This window comes from Polyergus mexicanus, unplaced genomic scaffold, assembly GCF_030449975.1.
Source record: "Polyergus mexicanus isolate NDT 795.1 unplaced genomic scaffold, iyPolMexi1.0 SCAF_1, whole genome shotgun sequence".
Lineage (NCBI taxonomy): Eukaryota > Metazoa > Arthropoda > Insecta > Hymenoptera > Formicidae > Polyergus > Polyergus mexicanus.
Genome location: NW_027223321.1, coordinates 5,124,246 through 5,149,489, shown reverse-complemented (window position 1 = coordinate 5,149,489; position 25,244 = coordinate 5,124,246). Strand labels below are relative to the sequence as shown.

At 36.6% G+C, this 25,244-nt stretch overlaps 1 protein-coding gene across 9 annotated transcripts in view; it reads right to left on the bottom strand.

The window, feature by feature from the left end:
• The window catches only part of LOC138933029 (phosphatase and actin regulator 2), a 213,657-nt gene that overhangs the window by 150,146 nt on the left and 38,267 nt on the right, over positions 1-25,244 (bottom strand). For 6 of the 9 annotated variants that reach the window (XM_070295452.1, XM_070295479.1, XM_070295497.1 and 3 more), the window contains exon 3: positions 23,446-24,663. The exons of 2 other annotated variants lie outside the window; for them this stretch is intronic. In XM_070295452.1, the coding sequence (XP_070151553.1) occupies positions 23,446-23,758 (313 nt within the window). In that variant the 5' untranslated portion in view covers positions 23,759-24,663. The remainder of the gene's footprint in view (positions 1-23,445; positions 24,664-25,244) is intronic. One more of the 9 variants, XM_070295469.1, reaches the window with a different exon arrangement.

Genomic DNA, 25,244 nt, shown 5'->3' with positions numbered 1-25,244 from the left:
GCTGGAAAAATGTCGGAGTGGTAAGCGCGCGTCGTCCTGGCGCCACGCATGAGCAAATACGTGACGCTGTCAAGTGAGATGACTTATCGTTATACGCGGCATCGCGTATATAACGACAGATTGTCCGCGTATTATTCGATATTCGCCGTAATTTGTCGAAAATTCCTGCACTCGATTATAACAATTAACAAGATATGTACGATAAAGATATAATTATAATAATTAAGTAAATTTCCTATATAAAAGCTCTTTTATGTCCAATAAAAAATTTATTAAATACTTTTATAATATCGATATAATATTCATATATATATATACAATATATTTTCAATGACGTTATTATTGTTAATTTTGTTATGGAGGAAAATCTCGTCGAATAACGGTTTTGTTGAAATGAATTGGGAAATTGACTAGACCGTGACAAAATAGCTAAAATTGTCGGAATGCCGTTTTCGCTCCGATTTTACGTAACGCGATAACAACAATGCCCTCAGTTGCGCCATGAATGCGTGTATGCAGAATTTGACGGAAATAGAATTGGTGCAATTGGTGTCGCTCGCATTGCATAATGACATCGCTGCCGATCGCGGAGCGCGATCAGCTGATTTCGGCGAGGAAGCAAGAATATTCCGTGCACAGATATTAGGTAAATCAGCTTTCACTCGAAATGTCTCTATATGAGATATACGATCCTAACTATGATTATAGAAGAACGCTATATCCATCTTATGCGAGATAAGCATAAAGTAGACAAGATACGACGCGATGCGCCAGTCTCGGATCGATACGTGGTTTTCTCGGCTTGCTTTGTAAACCGCACACCGTATAAATTCAATTGCATGTTTGAGCAAAGCGGCAAGGAAAGCCTTTCCGAAAGATATTTCTAGATGTATTCTCATCAGTCGCATCGATCCGATGCACATTCGCGTTCGTTTCGATGAAATAAAATTAATTAAAGTCAATTTAATTACACATTAGATTTTTATACCCATGCGAATATAAACGTTTCAAATGAGACTTTAAGACTTTTCTCACAATTCCCTTCCCAATTCTTTGTATTGTTACTTTTATCAAATAAATAATATAATTATTACCAAGCCGATAAACAAGTTTGAAAACTTGCAAAAAATATGATCATAATTAAAGTAGAATTATCAAATTTCTTAAAAAAAAAAAAAAAAAAAAAAGAAATTCACGAAATGTAGAACAAATTATAGAAAGAAAAAATAAGAGAAGAGTACATAAAGGATAACTTTCATTCTGTAAAGGTATCATCGTCACGTACCGTCGTAAATCAATGTTATCCGGCTTGCTACACGATCGTACGGAACGGAAACGTAAAGAATAGAGCGCGAGGCAAGAATTAAGATTCGACTAGAGTAATCTTCGGAAGCAGCGTCTCTTGCGAAAATATCCTTCTCTATGGCGAGCAACCATGCGCGTGCCGTGATAACGCATGATAGCGCGCAAACGTCAAAAGAATCTGGGAAAATTAATGGAAGAAAAATAAAAAGGGAGGAAAGTGACGTAGATAATAATGTTATAACAAATTCCGCGAAGAATCGTCAATGCCAGCTTCAGAAAAGTCATGCGATCGTCATCGAGAGAATCTCTCCTCCCCCCCACCCCTCTCTCTCTCTCTCTCTTCCCCTCGAGATGTCGAAATAGCACTTGCAAAGTTTCCATTGATTTATCGAAATTCCGACAATCAATCAATTCCAATTCATCACGTAAACGATACGATGATAAATATTGTATTATGCGAGAAAAAGAATCGTGCGAGAAGACAATAACCTTTGTCTCGAAATAAATCGATGATCACGCTTAAAACACGGCTTTTTGCACATTTATAGCCACGTAGTCATTCGCTTTTACGCGCATAACAATCCTTTCGTATTTGCATATATTTTATATGCATGAAGAAGGCCTTGAAGAGAACGTTTCGGAAGGTTAAACGGAAAATTTGTTATAGCTGTGCAAAAGTAAGATCGCGTACGCATCATACATCGAAAAGCTCATAAAACGGTATAAAATTCGCACGGGAATTTAATTATGGTTTCTGATAATTTATCGATATGGAGATTATGCCGATGGTAAAATTATGGTATTGTATAACTTGGGCAGATGCGTTTTCACGTGCTTAAAAAAATTCAACGTGTTATTCTATTATCGCGTATGTAACAGTTATTTCGAAAAACCTTCCTTTTCATTTAGAATGTCAGAATAATTCAAGGAAAGTGAGAGTAATTTTCGAAATATTCCTAAATTTTAGAAGCTTTTATAGCATATATAGTATGCAATAAAAAAAACTTATTCCGAGGGTTTGTCGCACATTTGGGATAGTCGTTAATTATATGTCCGCATGACAATAGATAAAGTTGCGAATAGAAGTTTGGCGAATCGGAATCGATTTTCCGATACTCCGTTATGCATAGTTGCTCGCTTGTGATTTTATTCCAAATGTCGTTGTTATATTGTTACTTCTGGAATTCCCGCGGCTTGTCGTTACAATAGCTACACCTTGTATTTGCATAAAATTGCAGTCGAATAAAGGAGCAACCTTTAGCGCTTCTTGCGTATTTCGATGTTTAAGTAATCCCTAATTTTTCTTCTTTGCGCTCGTCAATTCTCTTCAGTTTCATTAACATTTCAAGCTCGTTCGTATTTCGTTTTGCAATTTCTATCCCGTATATTATTTGCAAATACGAATTCAGCCTCGCGTCCGTTTTCTCATCCTAGTTCGAGCTAGTTTTAAAAATCTATGTATTATACAATAATAAAAATATATTTCTCACTTATGAGAAATCACATCAATAAATCAGATTTAATCTTCGCGATAAAACCTCAAGAGACAGCGATAAAATATTCGCAGAAGATCGAGATTCCTGCTAGATTCAATATTGGGTTTTCTTCATTCCGGAATTCGTCGGGTTTGTTTTATACGACTAAATCCTTCGATCGATTCACTTCAATTCTCTCCCTCAAACTTCATCGAGAACATTTCATCGATAAAGACGCGGTTGGTAGACGTGGAGAGAAGGGAGAAAAACAAAATCAAATTAAGAAATCGATGTGCGGATTATTTACCAAGTTTAGATGAAGTAATTATCGAATGTCTTTAACAGTGTCTTTAAAATAAATTGAGTATCTCTGCGAATATCGCGTAATAAAGAGAGAGAGGGAGAGGAATTTTTAAGATTCATAAGAATTTAATTCTTATATAAATATTAATTTATCTTTATTAATTTTATTTTTAACAAAATTCAATTCTCACATGAGGGCAAAATTGTAAGAAATTACACATACGTAATTCTGTATAAATAATAGAAAATATTGTATAAATTAAAGTCTCTTTTCTTCCTTCAAAAATATTAATTATTATATGTTTCGTTTGCGCGAATAAACTATGTAACGAGAAAATTTAACCTTTATTCAAGAAGATGAGCGGAAGTGTTGGCAAAAAGTTTCGCGTTGATATATGTTTACCAACATGTTACGGGAAAAAAAAAAAAAAAAAAAATGATGCGCACGGGCGGATTCCAGACGACCGGACGACCCAGACATTCCATTCGAGTTCGCGGATACAAAATTGCTAAACGTTATAAATAAAGCGAACGCGGGGCAGCGGCCTTGCCGGCGACGAATTTAAACGTGGGCGGTTGCATTTTATTTGCACGGCAGAAGGAAACGATCGACGATAATAAATGGTGCGCTAAAAATATTGCCGTTTAAACAATGAAATCGCGCTGATCGGCTTGTGATCGGTTCCGAAAAATTTCTCGCCACGGCCGAATTGTTTTTGCACGTGTTCTCGACTTTAGTTAACTCACTCCCGGATACTTGACTTTTTTTTTTTCCCCCCGAGAATAGCTTTATGCGTAAAACAGTGCGAAATTTACTTCTGCGATATCTTACGTGCGGAGATATTCTGCTCTCAAGCGCGAACATTATTAAATTAATATTAACTGTTGCGAATTCGAGTAGAGAGCATTTTTTCCTTACAAGTCAATTTTCTACTACGTGACATTAGTCAACGTCAAATACGAGGCATTTTATATTCATCGCTCGAGAATCTGTCGGGCGGATTAAAGCTCAAAGAGGATATTCTTCCGTTTCTTATCACATCCTCCTCCATCTCTTCCCTCCCTCTCTTTCTCTCTTTCTTTCTTTCTTACTTCCCGCCGGGAACCGTTACATTCCTTAAAGCGATCGACGTAGCGGGCGGATAGGTACCTTATATAAATACATGACAGAAGGGTGGGACGATATCACGATGCGGACACGTACCGGGAGAATGAAAGACAATTCAGGATGCGCGAGGGCATACATCCGTAGTTCGAGAGACGAAGATATCATACGTGGGATAAAAAGAATCGTACGACGGATGGGCGGATGTTGTTCCTTCTTTCTTTCTACGCGCACTCTCTCCTTTCGTAGCGTCTTTCGTATTTTCGCGACTCGCCTTCCCATGACGTTGACGCATTAATCGCTTTACAAAGATATACGATACGACATTTAATCAGTGACAAATAGAAAGCGATGAATGTATTTTTAAAATACTTAGTATATTTTTAATATTAAGAAAAATAAAAAGGAACCATAGGTAAGCATAAGCGTGAAAAAATATTTAAATAGTCATATTGATACTTAATATTAAAATAAAATATTAAAAAGGAATGCAAGAATATTTGTCGTCGCATAGCAAAGACTTTCGCTCTGCCGGAAGTGGGCGGCCTAGTATATTTAATGGCCCTATACGGAATTTGTTATAAAAGATGGCCCAATTCCAAGAAATCCTCTTCGCCAATTCGGAGCAATGAAATTTTCCCCGCATCCGACAAATAGTTCGAGAAGTAGGCGAACTCTTTACCGAGGAATGCGCAGGAACATTTTATCGGCGCGCCGCCCGGCGCATTCTGCAGCTAACATCGTCTGGCACGCATTACGATCTTTTTACACGACTTTATGCGAACGAACGAGACTACAAGCTCACCGGCAATGTATGTTTCACAAAGAAAAAAAGCTATATCTGGCAGCAATATCCTACTGACATCTTAATCTTGGAATATTTGTGCCAACAAGCTAAGACGAGTGTTCGCGTGGACGTCGTAACTTAAGTTTTTCATCTCAAAAAATATTCACGTATCCAATCAATTCTTGATAATTCGATAAAAGCAATTTGGTTCGCGGTGCAATAGCAATTTTATATACAGCCAATGTAGAGATACATTAAATAATATATTTGATTCTACATCGTCCTTTATTAAGAAATAAAGCAAATATCTCGTTATTTAGCTTTCTCGAGCTATATGCTCTAATACTGCTCTAAAAGATTTTATATGCCCTAATTCAGAAAAGCATGAATTTTCCGAGTGCAGCTCGCACTGCGAGAAATGCCTTTTTAATCACGGCCGTCGTTCCTTCCTCCGTTTGTCCCCCGAAATTACAACCTAATTGTCGTGGAAGGTTGCTGGCAGTGTTACGAAGGCGTCCGCCAACTATTTTCCTCGTGGAAACTCGCCAAAAGTTGACTCGACATACTTGGCCGATCCGCGGAGTGACCGACGAGGAATTCGGGGAAAAGAGAAGCGAATAGTTGAGATCATTGCTCACGTCCGTCGCTCATATGCAGCGATATAGCACAAATAGACTAAATTTCTCTAAAGAGTTTTATCTCCAATTTCCTCTATGATTCTTCGTCAAGTAAACGAGCTGTTATTTATTTGACACATAAATTTTAAGCAATGAATATTATTCGATGCGATATGTAATACTCTACCAGCGTTAAGTTAAAAATATAAATTTCCAAGTTCATAAATTGAATAAAAAGTAAAAAATTAAAAACGAGCGAGACAATAAGAGAAAAAGATATAATATATATTTGAAATTTCAATAATACATATTTTATTTTACGCGAAAAACCGTTTAATTTAGATTAATGGGTGAACTTGTTCGATGTTCCGTTCCGATCGATCCGCGATACATTGAATGGAAAAGGGTTAAAAGGATAGATTGGATGATCGAGGGGAAAGCTTTGATCTGCGCTATTGAAGCTGCGCGAGAGATGAGCCTCTCAAAGGTTGTAGCCAACGAATCTTCTGAATATATTCAACGAAAAAAAAATGCATGTATCTATTTCAATTGCATTCAATTTCGTTGCAGCGTATAATCGAATTTTTTCATATTTTTTCTAAATATTATTTAATGTATAAAAAACATTCTTATCTTACGTCAATCATCGCGAGGACACGCCAATTCGATTCATTTAAAGTAATAATTGTAATATGAAAATCGTATATATAATAATAAACATTTCGCATACTCTAGCGCAAATATATCGTATTTAATCGAAACAAGATTCTCGCTTAGTCGAGATTAACGCAAGGTTGTCTCGGCAAACAGGATATTTTGACAAATAAGGAACCGCTGTGGTATTCGAAGCAACGAAATTGCGAGACGAAATTGCAATGATGAATGAGCGGACAGTCAACTTAGGACTACGCCATTCTCATGTACACTTGACAACGGGAATGACGAATACCATAGAACAATTGTATCGATGGAATTATACGAACGTCCATCGATCATATTTTTTAAAATTCGATCGGTCATCTCGAGATCGCTACAAAAATCTCGCATTACAAAGCAAAATTTTTCCGCGCGCCGGCACAGAAATGATTTAAATATATTTATATTCGTTTGACAGAAATTTTTAATATTTTTCACAAAATGAAAAACATATTAGATAGCAAGAAATAATGAATATTTGAACTATTTGCTATTAAAAATAAACCAATGTTTAATATTTACTATTAAAAAATATTGGATATTTGCGCGATACACATATACATATAAATAGCAGGGTTGGGAAAGTTACTTTATAAAAGTAACTCGTTACCGTTACCGTTATTTTTTCTAAAAAGTAACTCGTTACCGTTACAGTTACTAAAAAGTAACGAGTCGTTACAATTTCCGTTACTTTTTTACAATACAAACTAATAAATTATTTGGCATAAGAAAAACTTTTAAAAAATTGTAAGCAAGATATCATTCAAGGTTTATTACAAAATAAATGATTAAATTTTATCGAAATTCTTTATTAATTTTTAATAAAATTTGTTGCTCCATAGTATCATCATTTAAATGCCCTCTTTGTGGTGTTAATACAGAGCCACCGATGCTAAACATTCTTTCTACAGATGCACTGCTTGGTAGAGCTGTATTATATTTAATAAAAAGTTTTTTAAGTTTTGGATAGTCGTTTAACATTTCTATATTACAATTATTTGATTTAAAAAACCGTTGCAATTCTTCTTGTTCAGATTCATTTTGCACCGTTTTTTGCTCAAAAATGAAAAAATCATCGTGATCGTCAGATTTTCCAGCTTTTGAAGAATTTTCAGTTGATCGGATTCCCAATAAATCCTCCAAGTAATTTTCAGCACGTTTTCTTTTTTCTCCGGTTAACCAGTTTAACTTAAATTTTGGATGTAAACATGCTGCTATTATTAATTCTTTTGTTTCAAATATTGTAAGAAATCTAAAATCAAATATAGTAAATTAAGCGACATTGTTTGTTTTATTGAAATTAATACTTTTGAATCAATAGTTTAAAATAAAATAATATTTTTCAATTAAATCCTTATTTAAAATTAAATAACATATGTATTAATCAAATTAATAAGTTACCTTTTATTTAAACCTTGCTGAATAGCTTCAACTAATGAATGGCAATCTATAAGGTCAGATTTATTGAGATTTTCTAATTTTCGTTGCAAGGTACTTAGAACTGGTAGTAAATGAGAGCTCTGCTTTTCCGAAAAGATAAAGCTCTCATTGGATATCGCGCGTCGCGTCATCGCACTGGTCTGCAAGAGCCATAAGTTGATCAATCACATTCAAGCATTTTTACAACATAATAAGAATGCTAATTGGTCGATTTGCTTACGGCTTTACGGTTAAGATAAAAATTTTATCACGCACAATAGCAAGAATAATATCTTAAATAAATCAAAAAATTTGAAAAAAATAACGATAAAAGTAACTGTTAAATTCGTTACTCGTTACCGAAAAATGTAACGAAGTTACTTTTTCCGTTACAAATAAAATTTGTAACGCCATTACCGTTACAGTTACCGAAAAAAAGTAACTGTAACGGTAACGGCGTTACAAGTAACGCGTTACTTCCCAACCCTGATAAATAGTGCATGACTCATTTAGTAGATAAAGTTTATCGCACGCGATGATATCGTGTTCTATGTAAATGATATAACAAATGAGTAGGTGTATATATCGGTCATATGAATAGAATAATTCGATATCGCGATATTACATAGTCACATTATATACGTAGTTCAATAGCATTAACCTAGTCAAATTGGCCGTAGTCTCTTTGAAAGGAGATGGAATCGAGGAAAGGTCGGGAATTCGCGCGGAATCGATAACCGCGTCTGATCGATAGATACGCTTGAGCGGCAACCGATATCAAATCAACGGGTCATCGACTGTGAAAACATCGTGGCTAATTCTATTAGTCGCGCGGAACTTCGCACGGTTTTTCCTCTACGTTGAAAAAATTCTTTTGTCTTATCTTCCTCTCCTCGCTCGTCTATTATTTTTATTTTATAAGAGATTGTGTGTTAAAGATCGATTATTATGTATAATTTTATTTTTACGTATACAATATATAAGAATTTATGCTTTATGCTTTATGAAAATTTAGAAAGAATTTTAGGAGCTATGAAAATAAAAGTATGAGAGGTCGGAATGCACGATCAGCCTTCAATGTATACCAATCTCGTGTAGATACATCCGTCGACCCTGACCACACACCGATGCAACGGCCTATAAAACGGTCTCGGCGCGCCCATATAACCTTTTGCAACGGCTGAATCTCTGGCATAGCGTAAAGATTTTAGTACCACTTTTCAGAAACGCCGACAGTAAATCTAATCGAGAGAATGGGCGCTTGGTTGAAAATTGATTTCTCGCGTGCCAACTAATTATAAAAATGTGCGAAAATAATGTATCTCGAGACAGATGAGATACTTTCCTTAGCCAGTTATCGATATCGTCTCGTCATCTTTTACGATACGATCGAATCAAGTAAAGATGCGATAAGACAGAAACGATGTTTCTTACGTAAGCAAAAGTGGAATGTATATTCCGCATTCCGCCAGCGTGTTACCGCAATTATATGTACGATGCGTCGACTAGTTTTTCACAGCGGAGAAAAACAAGTTTCTCTCTCAGGAGAATCGACAAAACGCCGATATACAAATTTGTTTCAACTATCCGGAATTACCGGAATACGACCATTAACAACGGCAAGATTTAGCGTTAGTTAACCCTTCAATCTCTTCAAAAAGAAGAATCAATTCGTAAAAACATAAGATATTCTGCATAAAAAAAAAAATATATATATATATATTATCAAAATATTTAATATTGAGAAACAAATATTTTTTTAACAAATCTTCACGTCGAATTCGTTCGAGAAACTAAAGTACCGGAATTTTATTTACAACGAACGTATCATCTTACATGCCAGTTCTCGAGCCTAGACAAAACGCAGAATTCGCACTGACTTGGCAATCGTGAACGACTTACTATTCGGAATAGCGGCTATTTTATGAGCCGATGCTTCGTATCGGGTGCGCCAGGACGGTAATCGCGAAATGCGCCAAAGAACCTTGAGGATGTCTGGGCAAACCTTGACCGCGCCATATTGCGACAGGGTCGTTGGTATCGCGAGTGTTTATCCTGTCAGCCACGGCACTAGAATAGAACCAGGCCAGTCCCGACTTGTCTAAAGAGGTCTTGTTGCCGAGTAGAAGCGACAATGAAGCAAATGTATACTGGCGCCGATGTGCAACAACAAGCATGCACTGTCTTATCGAATGTTCGATTAAAAGTACGTTGAATTTATCAATAGATAAATGCGAGTAAGACTTACGGCTGATTTCAAAAGAAATTTTGTTTAACAGAAATCCAGGATTGATATAATTATTTAATCTTCAAAAAAATCATTTAAAAAAAATACCATACGTGATTTGACACGGAAACTTTTAAATTAATAATTATTTCTCTATCGTTTCTTGAATATAAATAAAAATTCTAACTCTTCTTTGCGTGTAAACCGCGTATTGAACAATAAAATTGTAAAAGCTAGTTGCCGTTACTGTAATTTTTTTACGTTGGATATCAAGACCAAGACGAGGAAGGACAATGACATTACATAAAAATCTATTCGGTTTCGATCGACGCCGAGTCATTCTGAAGAATTGGAAGAAATCTTTCAATTCCGACGATGTCAGAGCGCAAAAGAAACGCGACGCTGCTCGTTCCAATTATCTCGAGGAATCTCGAAAGTCTTCGACGGAAGAATCGATTGCGTATAATCATTAAGTTCTCGACAATAAACGACTAAGGGGAAAAATAGTTATTGTCGAGAAAGATTTTCGAGATTTGTTTTAAAATCATTTTTATACAATGAGAAAACTAGTTATAAACAAAAAATTATCCGCCCAGTATGATTATTATTCGTATTATTGTTTAATAACGTTTAAACTAAAAAAAAAATTAATTTTTAAATATAATTTAAATTATGCGATTAAAAATTCATCTGTCAAAGTTCACCTGTCACTTATCATACTTTGTCACTCTTGTGACGCGAAATGCAGGCTACCGTAGTAATACGTTTATTATAAAACAATCGATTTCATCGCAATTTTTTTTCGCATTTGTATTCACGATATTGCAAATCAACGACGATTTGAACCACTTTGTGACGTCACGGTAGAATGAGTAACGCGTAGATCCGTTACTTTTGCGGACATCGCGAACATCGTCGAATCCACCAGGTCTTTCAAACGCATTGAGCGAACAGTGTCAACGATGCCGTGATATCGTGACGAAATGGATAACAATGCAAGCTTGAAAACGACAATTTGCAATAATTCAGATTGTATCCAGCAATTCATTTAACTTGATAATATTTGCGCTCTGAGCAATGCGTTCGAATCGAAAGTTTTATTTTCTTTTTACCTAATGTAATTTCATGCTTTAAGAACAAAAATTTAATAAAACGTAATAGATTATTAATTCAAAGATTAATGGATATTATTTGAGTGAGAATTAATAAATATCCATTGATTCAAGAAACATTTTTTACGTTAAAATTCTATTACTCATAATCAGTATTCTTTATTATAATTCTTTATTATTTTTAAGAAAAATGGCTCTGTTCGTACGCAATTTTTATCAAAAATATTGTAAGAAAAATGACTGAAATTGAGAATGGAAATCGATAACGGAACGAGTGGAAATCAATAACTATACGAATTCGAAAGCATTCATATAGTTATTGATTTCCACTCGTTCGACAATTGATACACTATGAACCATATCGATTGTTATTCGTGCTCGTTCGAATACGAGACAATTCTGCAATGTATCATGTATTGCGTTCGATATTCGCGAAGAATGTCGGCAAAATATATCCGCCGTTAAAAAGTCGATCGATTTAAGCTCCGCAAGATATTATATCTCGGCGAGAGTTTCGCGATAAGATGTGAAATGCATTCCGCTGATTTATGGCAGTTGGACAAATTGGGTCGCAAAGTCAGCTCTCTGATATCGAGAAGCTCAACGGTAAATAAAAATGTTGGCAATTTTATCTATCATACAAATATTTTGTAATATCGTATGTAACAACGAGAGATAAAATTCTTATAACAAAATTAATAAAGTATTAATATCTTGCAATGACAGCGATAATAATTTTATCGACGCGACACACAAATTTGACGGTCTATTGTGATACGTTGTCGCTTTTCACACTGCTTTAATGGATGACGCTCATCGGCATTTTTCTCTCTTCTCCTTTCTCCATAGCTTAACCGGAGATTACAATAAACGCTTCCCACGTGCTACGGAAAAAAAAAAAAAAAATAGGGAGGTGTCGGCGGCGATCGCGACGCAACTGCCATCGACATGAGGGGAAACGCGTATAGCTCAGCAAAAAGCTCGGACGAAAGATTGATTTTTCCCCTTCGTAAGGATTTGAAAAATAGCCTTTTAAAACACACGTTATATTTCAATGCAAAGTGCGCGAGTGACAAGGAAATGCTGTGCCACTTAGATGTATCAATTTCGTGAGTTTATAGATTAAATATTTTTTATTTATTAAAATGTACGAAAAATATTTTTTATGTATAGTCTTCAGCACACGTGCGTGTACAGTTTGATATATAGAATGTCTAAACGTATTTTCACAATTTGCTACTAAATTTCAATACAAATTTCAATAAAATTGTTACTTGTAAAGGCTTGTATATATATATATATATAAAGAGAGAGAGAGAGAGAGAGAGAGAGAGAGAGAGAATATATATAATAAATTATATTCTACAGACATTTAAATTGAATCTATAAATTCGCGTGCGGATATTCTGGATAATGTCTAAATGATAATTGACCCTCAATTCACCCTATTACAGATCGGAATACGATACTGGTTAATTCTGATGGTGTTGCTGCCCGGAAATATTCTAGGCTCGTCCCTATGCCGTAATGAGTAATTAGCGTGGCGTGTCCTGTTTCGCTCGCAAACGAGATGCCGAGACAGAGTCGAGAGGAAAAGAGAGAGAGAAAGGGAGAAAGTGGATACTCGTTGCATACATGCGGCAATGCGTTTTGACGATACTTACGCTGTACGCGTAAATATTTATCCGCAATATTTGTCCGCTGCATTTTCTCACTTTTGCCCCATCCCCGAGATTCGCCGAGAGAGCTCTCTTGCGAATTATTTATGAACATCTTGAAATTGCGAAAGAGAAAGATCGACGCCCGGACATACCGGTCGTCTATCCCGGCCGCCTGTTTTCATTCATGAAACTTTTATCGGCGGCTACTATTGGCTGTTTACGGCGCCGTTCCCTGAATTATTTTATCGCAAAAACTTTCGATATTGTGCGAATGATCATCGCGTTTGTAGCATCGTAAAATCATAAATTAAAAATACTGTGTGAGTTCGCACACAAGAAAGGTCTCTCTCTCTCTCTTTTTAATATTATATTTTAAGCATATTATATGAAAGGTAATTTATCTTTAATTTTAATTAAATTATATACTTTCGTATATCTATATTTTATTGTTTAAATTACCGTGTCTCGTATTCACTTAGCGTGACATGAAAGCGCTAACGGAGGAGAACTGTTATAATGACAATTGAGAATTACAATAATAATAACATTAATTCATAAAGCGTATTATTAAATGCTTTCTCTTATTCCGTTCGAGTCACCGATCTCGTGAAAGCGTCGCGAATATATTTCTCAGGCAAATTGGGTTTCTAGAAAATGGAGCAGAAACTCATTCAATCATTTATTGGCAATTTAAGTATCGACAAATGTATGCATTTCGTTTTTAATACTGTTATAAAGTGTGATCTATTGTTGATGCGAATAAAATTTCTCGTTTTTCACATATTCTTGAATATTTAATAGTTTCATTGAAGCTTTATGAGATTCAACTCTAAGAATGTTTAAACACAGATAAGACATTAAAACTTCGAGTCTTATAAATATTGCGTGGGCAACGTATGCATTCTTTAGAATGATGCAATCTTCAAAGCAGTGTCTTTTTCCTTTAGAATCTTCCAATTTATTTATCTCGGGCACCGCGTATCGGCAATTAGTACGTTTGTATAGAATGTTTGTTTCGAGAAAAGAAGAAAATAATAACGCATTTTCGATATGCAAATCTGATACGGTATGTGATTCGATGGCAGAATATCAAATGGCGACTCGATAGGATATCGGATATCCCAGAAATGCGGAACGCACGTGCTTTCTTCGCTTCGATACGTACGTAAAGAATTCATTTGACATAAATTAAATAATATTATCGAACTTTGTACGAAGCACAGCAATCAGCGAATACATGAACTTTCCTCTCGTATTGGACACACTATGCGTTTCAGAAGCATGATAATTCAATCTAGAGAATTGCTTTGTTAGGAAAATCGTCACGTTCGTCAAGAAACTTACGAAGGCACCGCACGCATGAGATAAAGGTCTAGAAATATTTTCTAAAATCATTTGATATTTCTTTCTCCATATTTGCTTTTTAAAAGAAATCAAGCGACATTTTTATCGCGAATTATCAAAATACTCGTAAAAACAAAGACAAAGAAAACGTGTTAAAATTTACAGCAAGCAGAAAACTAGTAATTTATTTCGCCAAAGCTGCGCGAGAAATTTTATCCATGTTAAACGACTTCAATTAAAGCGCGAGATAGAAGGAAGACGAAGAATAATGAAGAAGAGAAGCAGACGAGTCCATTTATTTTCACATTACAAGAATCGTGTTTATTCGATGTGTTTGATCATCTCCTAGTTGACCGCAAAAAAAAAAAAAAAAAAAAAAAAAATTACGTTGGTAAATTTAAATTTTTAATTTAAAATTTTTTTTTGGATTAAAGTCTTTCTCTCTCTTTCTCTCATATTAAAATATTATTATATGCAATTTTAATATTATTATAATTTCCTATGTGTGAGATAACACCTTGTATTATTTATTAGAATATAAATTGCAATTTTTAAATTCTCATTCCTAAAAATATTCCACTTTCCACATTAATTTATTTTAAACGTATACATATACGTATACCCAACACTCTCTACGACACTAAAATCGATATCAAATTATCGATAAAACTCGATCACAACCAACGAAAACATGACTATACACAGTTGCGTCATGTGAATTCGCGTTTAACTTGAATCGCAAATAAGGCAAACAACGCGGCGATGCATTTGCAATTTCGCTGCTCGCGGAAGAGAACCTGTTCTATACCAACACACTTTATATCCTTCATACCGTTCTCTTGATAATAGTTGCAACATGACATTCTGTTAATAAAGATGATTTTATACGAGCGGCAAATGACGCGAATACCAATTTCTTTTCGTGAGAAAAACTACACTCTGTCGACATCAGCACCGACGACTACATATCTGTCGTCGCGTTGCATCAAAGTAATTTCAAAGACAATCCAGAGCCATTTATCAAGTGAAAATTACGAACAATATGATTTAATTGTAAATTGAAATTCTTTGATGATTGGACTCTTCTCAATTTACGTAATGCGGTCTCTCAAAAACACTTAGCATAATTTATGTATTTTAGTTTAAATAGACATTTTGTCATATTACTCGCAGAATTTATTCTGTTCTATTTTAATCTGTTCGATTAAATTAGATTATTATATAAATAAAATATGAACGAATATTATTCTTATGTAGAGTATAGGAAAAATAATATAATCTTTTCAAACAAGTATTTTTCGATGAAATTAATTCTGTAGTTGTAAACATTAAAATCTGTAAATGAAATAAACCGGAGCTCAATATTTCTTATTCACTAGATTGCACAGGATATTACGTACTAGATGATTATCGAAAAATATATTTCTGACAAGTATATGTCTGACGTAAGCGATGAATCAACACTATAGTCAATGAGTCGTACCAGGAAAGCATAACATTGTTTATTAATTCCGAGTATCTCTCATCATAAATAAAATGATTCACTAATTTGACTATTTTGACGTATTATTAATTTTCGTACACGTTAATTCCTCCAAAAAATGACAATACTTTCAAAAGATTTTTATATTTGCGTACATCGATTTAAGATCAAATTATCATCTCACTTTTCTTCGAATAATTGCAAACAGAAAAAGATTATTATTTTAATTTTTCGCGCATATCGAATATTTCACGCTATTTAATTATATTTTTCTATTCACTCTAAGCTTCAAGAAAACTCGTATCAACGGCAATGCTACGCAATGCGAAATTCCTGTCAAATCATTTACATGCTAATTACTATAATCTAATTGCCAGGCGCAAAGTGTTGGTATTTGTCTAGTGTGAATGAGATTTAATATTCGAGCTGTCTATAGAACATATTCTGATAATCGTGGGCGCGTTAATACTAAAATTAACCCTCTCAATCGTGTGAACGACTTAATATTCATCTTATCCGCGCCAAGACGCCGTCGCAAAGCGACTCACGCACGCGTGCACGCACGAGCGGCGCCGTTGAAACTTTACAAAGGGACAGTAGGAACTCGCCTTAACTCGGTTACGGAGAACCGTAAATTAGAAATGGCGTGATGGCGTCCAGCAAAGTTTGCTACATTGACCGATCCCGCCGCACTTCAATTTCACTTCGTATTCGCTTTGATCGCACGTTCACACGTCCCGAATCGTAGTCTATTGTCATTATGGGAGAACGAACGCTTCGGCTTTTTTTAATCCACGCCTCTTGTGTCGCAAACGGCTGGATGAATCTTAGTCGCTGCTGATATATTGTTTTTAAACGTGAGAATTGACATAACGGAACTTGTAAAAGATAATATATTTCTAGAAAATCATTTCTTGCTAAAAGTGCGCCCGTGTATAGTGTATATCAAGAGCACGATAAAAAGTTGAGGTTGACATTTATGAGAATATTTATAAAGGAAAATTGAAAAATATAAAGATGACTAAAAAATATAGATCTCTTTAAATTTTTTGTAAATAAATTCAAGAATATTTAATTACGTCTTTAATTTTTTAAATATATATTTCCTAGCTTGCAAATTTCCGAATAGAAATAAAAAGAAATAAAGAACGACACTGAGCAAAATCTATCTGTTCCATAATAAGAGACTATTGTCAAGGAGAAAGGAGCAAGTAACGGTTGGGGGAAGAAAAAAGAAACACCTGCTCGATAGGAATAGCTACTCGAATACATATCGATCTCTTCGATTCAAGTTATTCGATATGATGAGAGTCGGATGGAAAAATACGGCTCTGATGCTTGTGCTGCGAGTAGATGATCGACACCAAGCGTTGTCGAAAATAGCCGCAAAGTTGTTCACCCTTCGCAAACACCACTTTGCCAAACGCCCTCGCAAATGTCTAAGTAGTGTATAATCGCTCAATTTACGACAGGAAAACTCCTGCCGCAATACTTAACTACATTCATTTCATTACTTTATATAATTAATTATTTAATATACGCATATATCAAAAAATAAATAAATCTTAAAAAATTAAAAGCAACAAAAAGACAGAATACCTAAAAAAAAAAAAAATGAACAAATCTATGAATAAATGTATCTTTAAAGAATGTATGCTGCGTCGTGAAAAACAATTAGAAAAAAATTTGTTTTCCTTTATTGCACATAAAAATAAAGATATAATCGGCGGTCTATCCAATCGGTATCGTCGCTCGCGATTTATATATGTCGTATAAACTTCCGGGTTTTATATCGTGAACTGCCCGTACTGTCATAAATTTCGTAACGCGAATGCAATAACTCATTTATCGCGTACCACGTTAACACATCGCGAAAAAGATGAGACGACGGACTTTCGTAATGCCAAGCGCACTCACCGACGACGACACGTGGGAACCGCGCGTCTCTCGAATACAAATGCAAAGAGGAGCTAATTATACGGCGAGTTAAGCGAGAAAAGGAGAGAGAAGTAACTGAAATGGACGTGAGACAAGCTTATGAAGAAAGGTGAAAGATGACAAATCGAAAGGCGGGCGCCGCTGTCGCGTCGTTTTCGCTCTTCCTCGCGCACGATGCTAAATCTATGAGATCATCGACGTGGAGAGACTGACAAGAGAGCCTCTCCCATTGATACCCACCGCGTTTTATAGACGCGATGCGTATCGTTCGCTATCCTACGTAGAAATTTACATTCGCTCTGACCAGCAGCAGCCTTGACATTCCGCGATAAATACGTGACTGCTGCCGAGCGATGGGCTTAAGAAGCTCTTCTTTCAATGAGCAAATCATACGACGACGGCGGCTTGTTAAGACACGAGATGTAACGAGTTTGACCTCGAGCGAAATTAAGGGTAGGTCGAGAGGTGAACTGCTGCGACCAAAAATTCCTGAACAACTCCATTGACATCTAGCTGTTACGCAGTAATTCCTATTAGCTTCTTCGTGACGTTGCTTATTTTTCCTCTATTTTTCATGCTAATTCATTGTACATTTATGGCAATTTGCTTTCTTTGTCGATTTATTTTTATTAACAAACGAAAACATCTCTACCAATTCTTTATTTTGTTTTTGATTTCTATCTGAAAAAAGATATTCCTCCGTGTCCCGATACGTGAATCGAATAGAGCATTTACCAGCACGTATATCGTGAAATATATATATATATATATATCACACAACGGAAACTTCGCAGCTATTTTTCTCGACGTGTCCCCAACGCCAGACGACTTTCAATCTCGACCGCAAACTTTTCTCCGTACTTCGTACTCTTTTCTAGATAAGATGTTATTTGTGCCGTACAGTTATACGCCCGCGGCGACTTTCTGGGCATGTCAGTTTGAGACCTGTATTAAAATACAGACGCGCAACGTAACATAATACAATATAATATACGGAACGACAGTTGTAGCGATGCTCAAGTTATTCCACTTTTAATAATTCCAGATAAGACTGCATTAATTGATCTTACGTAAAATGATCTTTATATTGATTCTTAATTATTTATAAATAGCAGCTCGATTAGGCGGACATCAATTTAAATACCTTTGATTAATGATCATTGACAGATTGAAAAAGGTCACGACTTGAAAAAGACACGATTGCCAATCTCGTTCAGACGACGAGTTTTCCGCCGTGGAAAAGCTCGTATGTTCGGTATATACGCGCGAAATTAGACGATGAATCTTGTATGAGTCACGTTTTGTTCTTATCTCTAGCATCACTAGATAAGCCAGCGCCAGCGTTACGCAAAGAAATATCTTTCGGAGAAGGAGAAATATGCGCGATTGAATAATTAATTAACGAAGAAACACGTCTATCGGAGATCAACGATCTTGAAACGAATGTACTTTTTCTTACGGTAACGATCTAGCAAAAATATTTTTATTTATTTTAGACACATTTTAATTTTGCAGCGTCGCTAAAAAACTTGTTAATATTGATATTAATAGAAAATATGTAATATTATTTTGAGAGAGATGCTTTTCATACATATAATTCTCATTTCCGACACTCACACAATCCTTTTGTATCAAGTTTGTCTTTAATTTTTATCGTTAACGAAGATGTATGCTATTAATGAAAATTTATTAAATAATTAAAAAATAAGTGAAGATAAATTATATATAAAGATAACTAAATGTAAATTTCTTATTTTCGAGAAAAAGAGAGAGAGAGAGTGTGTAAAGCTTTAATAAAATAGATTAAAAGATGTTCTACGAGAGCAGTTAAGACTAGATAAGAAACGCGAGAACACTCTTATTTCTGTGGAACAATGAACATTTTACCTGATATATATAGTTATGGATTAAACGAGGAAATTTCTCTCTGCCTTTACCTTGACTCGGGGGAAATTATATCGAAGATGTAAGAAAAAAAAGACTTATATTTTTATACGTCGTATCGAATTTACGTTATTCACACGAATCTTATTACCAAGTAATAAAACCGTGTCTGATAGAGTTAAATAAAGAACATTATTTGAATAAGTAAATGTTGTTTTATTTTAATATTAAATAAGTAAAGATCACAGCTGGAAAATAATAAATTTCGCGTAAACGGAGAGATATAAAATAGAGTATACCTAATTACATAACGAACAAATTTATTAAGTCATTCAGATTAACGATAAAAAGAAAAACAAGATTACTTAAAAAAAAAAGACCAACTATTATCGACGAGTATTTAATTTATAATATAAACTTGAGTACGTTAAATTTACATAAATACATTTGTCTTGATTATTGACAACTAAAAATAAAATCCGATAAAACTAGAAATATATTTTCGAAACGTCAACTCTAGAAAGGGAGTGAGTGAATGAGAGAAAGAGAGAGAGAGAGAGAGAGTGAGTTTAAATCGCATGAGAAGCGCAACAGATTCGCGTGCTTGGATAAGGATTAATGGGGATTTAGGGTTGGCTTCTCGATCCTTAAGACGCATCGCAGACATCGGATTTGACGAACTCGGGCCTCTTGTCAACATTGGAGAACCCTTCGCCGCTAAAGTTCCGTTGTTCTTATCCAAGTTGGTCGGCCAGTCGTCGACCGACCAAGAGCGGCTCTCTACTCAATGAATGATTTCCGCGCGACGTTGCCATATTACGTCTGCATTCTGCACCCATTACTGCATCAACCATGCCTTTTTCTCCCGTTCGCTCGAGCATGGACGATCACACGCGTTGCGTAACGCATCGTGGCGTGTTTATTGTTTCGTAGCCTGTTAATGAAGCGGTTTCGTAATGGCGGTGAGCTAAATATTGGTCTCGCCAATGTCGAAACTCCCTCCATTAATTGCATTTGCCGCGCGACTTTGTTCTTTTAACTTCTAACATCGATTAATTGTACGGAAAAAAAAAATTTAGTCTGCTTTTGAAAAAGAATATTTAGCAATCGAGATGAACGTCCAATCCTCTCTGCGTGCAATATTTACGTGGAAAATTTGTTCCATAATATATTTGGATAGAGTAAAACTGTAGACAAAATTAATATTTCGATTCTTTATGTAGTTGTAATCGTGTATCGAGGATGATTGATCATCGGAAACGGGAGTACGTGATTCAGCTACAACGCAATATAAACCCGATACTTTCTCGAGAAAATTCTCGGTGGAAGAGCAAAAGAAGATAAAAAAATCTTAAGCGCGTACCTATTATCAGCGGGAAAAATGCGCGCGTTATTAAAATCCGATCAAGAAAAAAACAACAAAGTAAAGTATAAAATAATATCATGAAAACCTCTTGCGAAAGAGACGGATTTTATTTATAATTAAGATTTGAATTGGCATATTATATGTTAATCAAAGTTATCTTATTACTTTTTTTATTATTATTCTTTTTATTGTATATAAAATCGCAAGGGGAAAGAATGCAACTAAAATATTATTATATCATTTCGATCAGCTGTTCGTGAAATACGATTACGCAGGCTCCCAACGTATTAACATCACCGAACGATTAATCATATAATACTGATACAAAAATCGCGAAACTTTACCTTCGTTTACCTTAATTATCTCATGTAATAGACAGAGCAAATATTAATCTCGAAACCGCACGATAATATTTGATATGACAGTTCCGGTCGGAAGAGATCACACGTTTTTCTTATCGTCTACAGCAATAAGAAACTGTGCGTAAGAAACTCGTATTACAAATTGAAATATTAAAAGTGTTAAGGCAGAGATTTATTGCTGTTATCTTCCTGCGTGACGTAATGTAAAAGCATAACGCGAATCGCAAGCAATTATGTTGTACAAATAATAACGAGAACATTAGTGGCTATTTTCTGTAATTGATACTTTGATACGCGTATGTGATAATATTTTATACCGCGATAAAAAAAAAAATACGTCGCATATACTGAAAATACGATAAAACTATGTATAATTTCCATATTTAACTATCCATTCTCCTTTGCTGTCTATCCTCCCTTGCTATCCGCGCAATTTCCCGTGTTTCCCAAAGAGCTACGTTTAAAACGTTACTTTCATGAGATAATAAAGGGCCGTGTAATAACCTCGCACATACGAGGAAGAGGAGAGAGACAGGAAAAGCAGGACTACCGGCGCCATGGTGCACCGCCTCCCTTTGTCCCTTTCTTCGCACAACGAGCGACGACCTCGCACGATACCCAACCGCGATAGACGAGAGTCCCCAGGTAGACTCGACAAGTGAAAGAAGGCTCGAAAAATTCTCCAAGTATACTGGATGTTGGAGGAGAAACCATCTCCGTCGCGTAAGACTAACGCTGCTCATCTCGCTGGCAGTATCGACTTCGTCGTTCGGGACACCGTGTAGACAGTGGTCGATGCACCGTACGCACGCACGCACGCCCGCACGCCCGCACGCACGCAGTCCACGCACGCGGGGTTTGTTTACAAGTCGTGCCTCTTTCGCGTTTGCTATCGGAGTTCCTTGACTCGGAATCCAAGTGAAACGACGATGTGATTCTTTACCTTGGATATACACAAGTCGCACGCGCGTTTCCATCTTCGTCTTTTCCTTCACCCGTCCCTGCCATCCCCCGTCCTTTCTAACTTCTAACCCGTCGACATTACCACCCTTCCCTGTGTCGATTATCTCGATTCACCGCTGCTGCCTCGCTAATCGCATCGACCGAGAGCCGGTGTCCATCTATTCTCAATCGCTCGTAAATCACGCAACCGTCATCGATGAAAATGAATCGCCGACAATTATTGTTCGAATAATCGAAACGCGATGGACGTCAACGTCACATTCGTCGTCACTTATTAACTAACTCTTTCGGCAACAAATCTGCCGGCTCTCTCTCTCTCTCTCTCTCTCTCTCTCTCTCTCTCTCTCTCTCTCTATCGGGATTTGCATTTACGAGGCAATATTTACGCCATCCAACTTGTTAGTTTATTTAATGTAGTTGGCATCGAGAGCCAAAGTGCACGCTCGCGTAAGAATCAATTAATAAGCGATAAAATTCACTCTAAAGTTCATTAGCAGTGAGCACTTTGTATTTCACAACTTTTACTCGAGTCTCGCGTTTCTATTGATAAAATTCCATTCCAATTCAAGAATGAATAATTCATAATATACTGAGAAAAGATTAAATTCTTTGATCGTAAGTATTAGAATTCGTTCAGAGAAGAAAAGAATCGTTTTACAAATTATAATAAAATATTTGAAAGTAAATATAATTTGTGGTACAGTCTATCGTTATATGGTAAAGCTTGTTTATATATATAAAAAAAAAAAATGCAATAATATTTAAATATATCGAGATCGTGTATATTCATGAAAAAATAAATACAATGCGGTAAAATGCTTACCGCACTGACGCGATAATTATTTCCAATATCATCGCAAGCAGACAGAATAAAACGTGGCAGACGTCGACGACTGTCGTAGATAAATGAGAATATTCACGCTATGTATAGTAGAATACCGTAAAACCGGATCGACCGAGAAGAATGCCTCGTCCGATTGTTCGTATTCAATCTATCCAGGTAGATATAACGAAGTAACCAATCGAATAGAGAAAGGCTCTCGTATCATCGCAACAACTAATATCTTTTTACGTCGCGACATCTTTTACCGCGATTCGCGTCAAACGCGAAAGTCACTATTAAATTGTTCATTACATTATTTAAATTACTCGATCGCTTGGAAAAATCTTGTTGGTAATCATAATCGCGAGAGATTTTATCGTAATAAAATTTTCCAAGATTACGAGTCTTTTAAAAGTCTGACAAATTTGATTATATATTTGACGTTTAAACGTCAATTGTATCGCGTATAATTTTTTTTCTCCTATATTGTCAGTATACCCACGTGCACAGTTTTCACGGCGCGAATAATCGCGCGATTTTTCATGACAGGAGGAACGACATGTTTAATGACTCACCTATCACCGTATTCGCTGCTACTTCCTTGGCGGCGGCCGCGGCCGCTGCCGGTCCATGCGCCAGGAAATCGCTCAGCGACAAGGACGAAGCGATGATCTGTCGCTTCTCCTCGAAGTTGAGGTAATCCAGACTATTGCTGCGCTGCGGCGCCGTCACGATCGTCACCGTTTTCGTCGAATGATGATGATGGTGATGGTGATGCTGCTGCTGCTGCTGATGACGACGATGGTCGACGCTCTTGTCGTTGCCGCCGTTGTCGGTGGCGCCCGGACTGGTGGGCACCAGGTAGACGCCGCTCACGCGTATCGACATCGCGGTGCTCGAAGCCCGATCCTTGCAGCGACCCCGTCTCTTCCGGCGCCAAGGCCTGAGAATCGCTACGAGAGCCGGCAACGGAGCTACCGGGTGGGCCGCCCTGTCGACGCGGCGCGCATCCCGGTGTGCACCTGCTCGAGAGTTCGGCGGCGGCGGCGGCGGCGACTCGCGTCGTCCTCGTTCGACGCTTCTCGTTCGCGGCTCCACGGCTCGACGGTGAGATTCGCGCGCGACGGCCACGTGCTCGAGAGCGCGATCCTCCTCCGACGACGACGAGACGATCGTCTACGAGAGATCACGTTTTCCGATAATCGTTTTCGGCAAGCTTTATCGGGAATTCTCGATCACTCCGTAGACTAACGTGCATCTGATCGTCGCGCTATTATCCCGGCAGATGCGTTTTCAGAAATCTATGACGCTTGTCGATTGAACGCGATCTCGTGAGCGGCGTTTATCACATCGAGCGACGTTCTACGTTATCGCTCTATTGTTGACGTCGGACCAATTAACTCGCGGAAAATTTCTTTTCGATGCCGGAGTGACTTCGTTATTCTATCGAGATGATGGCACTGAGCACTTTAGCGGGAACCAAGATGGACGAAAAATCATCGTCTGTGCCGGGATCGGCTTCACGGACAGTCACTGGCTATTTACAACGGAATTCCACGCGATTGGCACACATTATGGAAAATTACTCGCACTCGGAGGAGAACCGCTGGAGAGCGACTGGCGGACGACGTTGATGACTGGAGGAGAGTCGCGCGTCCCTGCGCATCAGCGAATGAGGAAAACTTAACTACGAGCCACTGCCCGATCGTCATGAATGGCGTGCATTGTGTTCACTCGCGAGCACCCGACGATTATACAACCAACGGCGGACTAAAGGATTTTCTCTCAAAGATCTATCGAAAAAAATATAACTAGAATATGATCTGATTTACGTGGGAAAATGTGGATAAATGCGATTTGGCGGTCTCGTTAAGTAGATACATTTTTATAAAAAATGTGAAATAATTCAATATAATTTCTTGCTAATTTTCGAATGTCAAATGTAATTATTAATTTAATATCATGAATATATTATAATCGACGTGTGTGAGAGATTAATCGATCCGGCTGTATAAATGCATTTATAATTAATTGAAATCAAAATCGTATCTGTATCTCACTCCAGAATTTCTTAACATTAAGGCGGAAAAGATCTTTTCGCGTAATTCGACGCGAATGCGAATGAATTCTCGGAGGTATTCGGCAATTGGTAGAATCGTTCCATCACTGAAGGATATCGAAGCTGCTGCTTTCCGTGCGATATGAAACGCCGGCCATCGATATTTAATTACTTCGGCGCGATTTACTGCCAGATTTATGAACGACAAAATTATTTCGAGGGATAACCTGATTGGGGCGCGTTAATGAAAACGCGATAAAATAGAATAATAATTTTATTCGGCGCGTGTGTAAGAATAAAAATCCATACATTTTT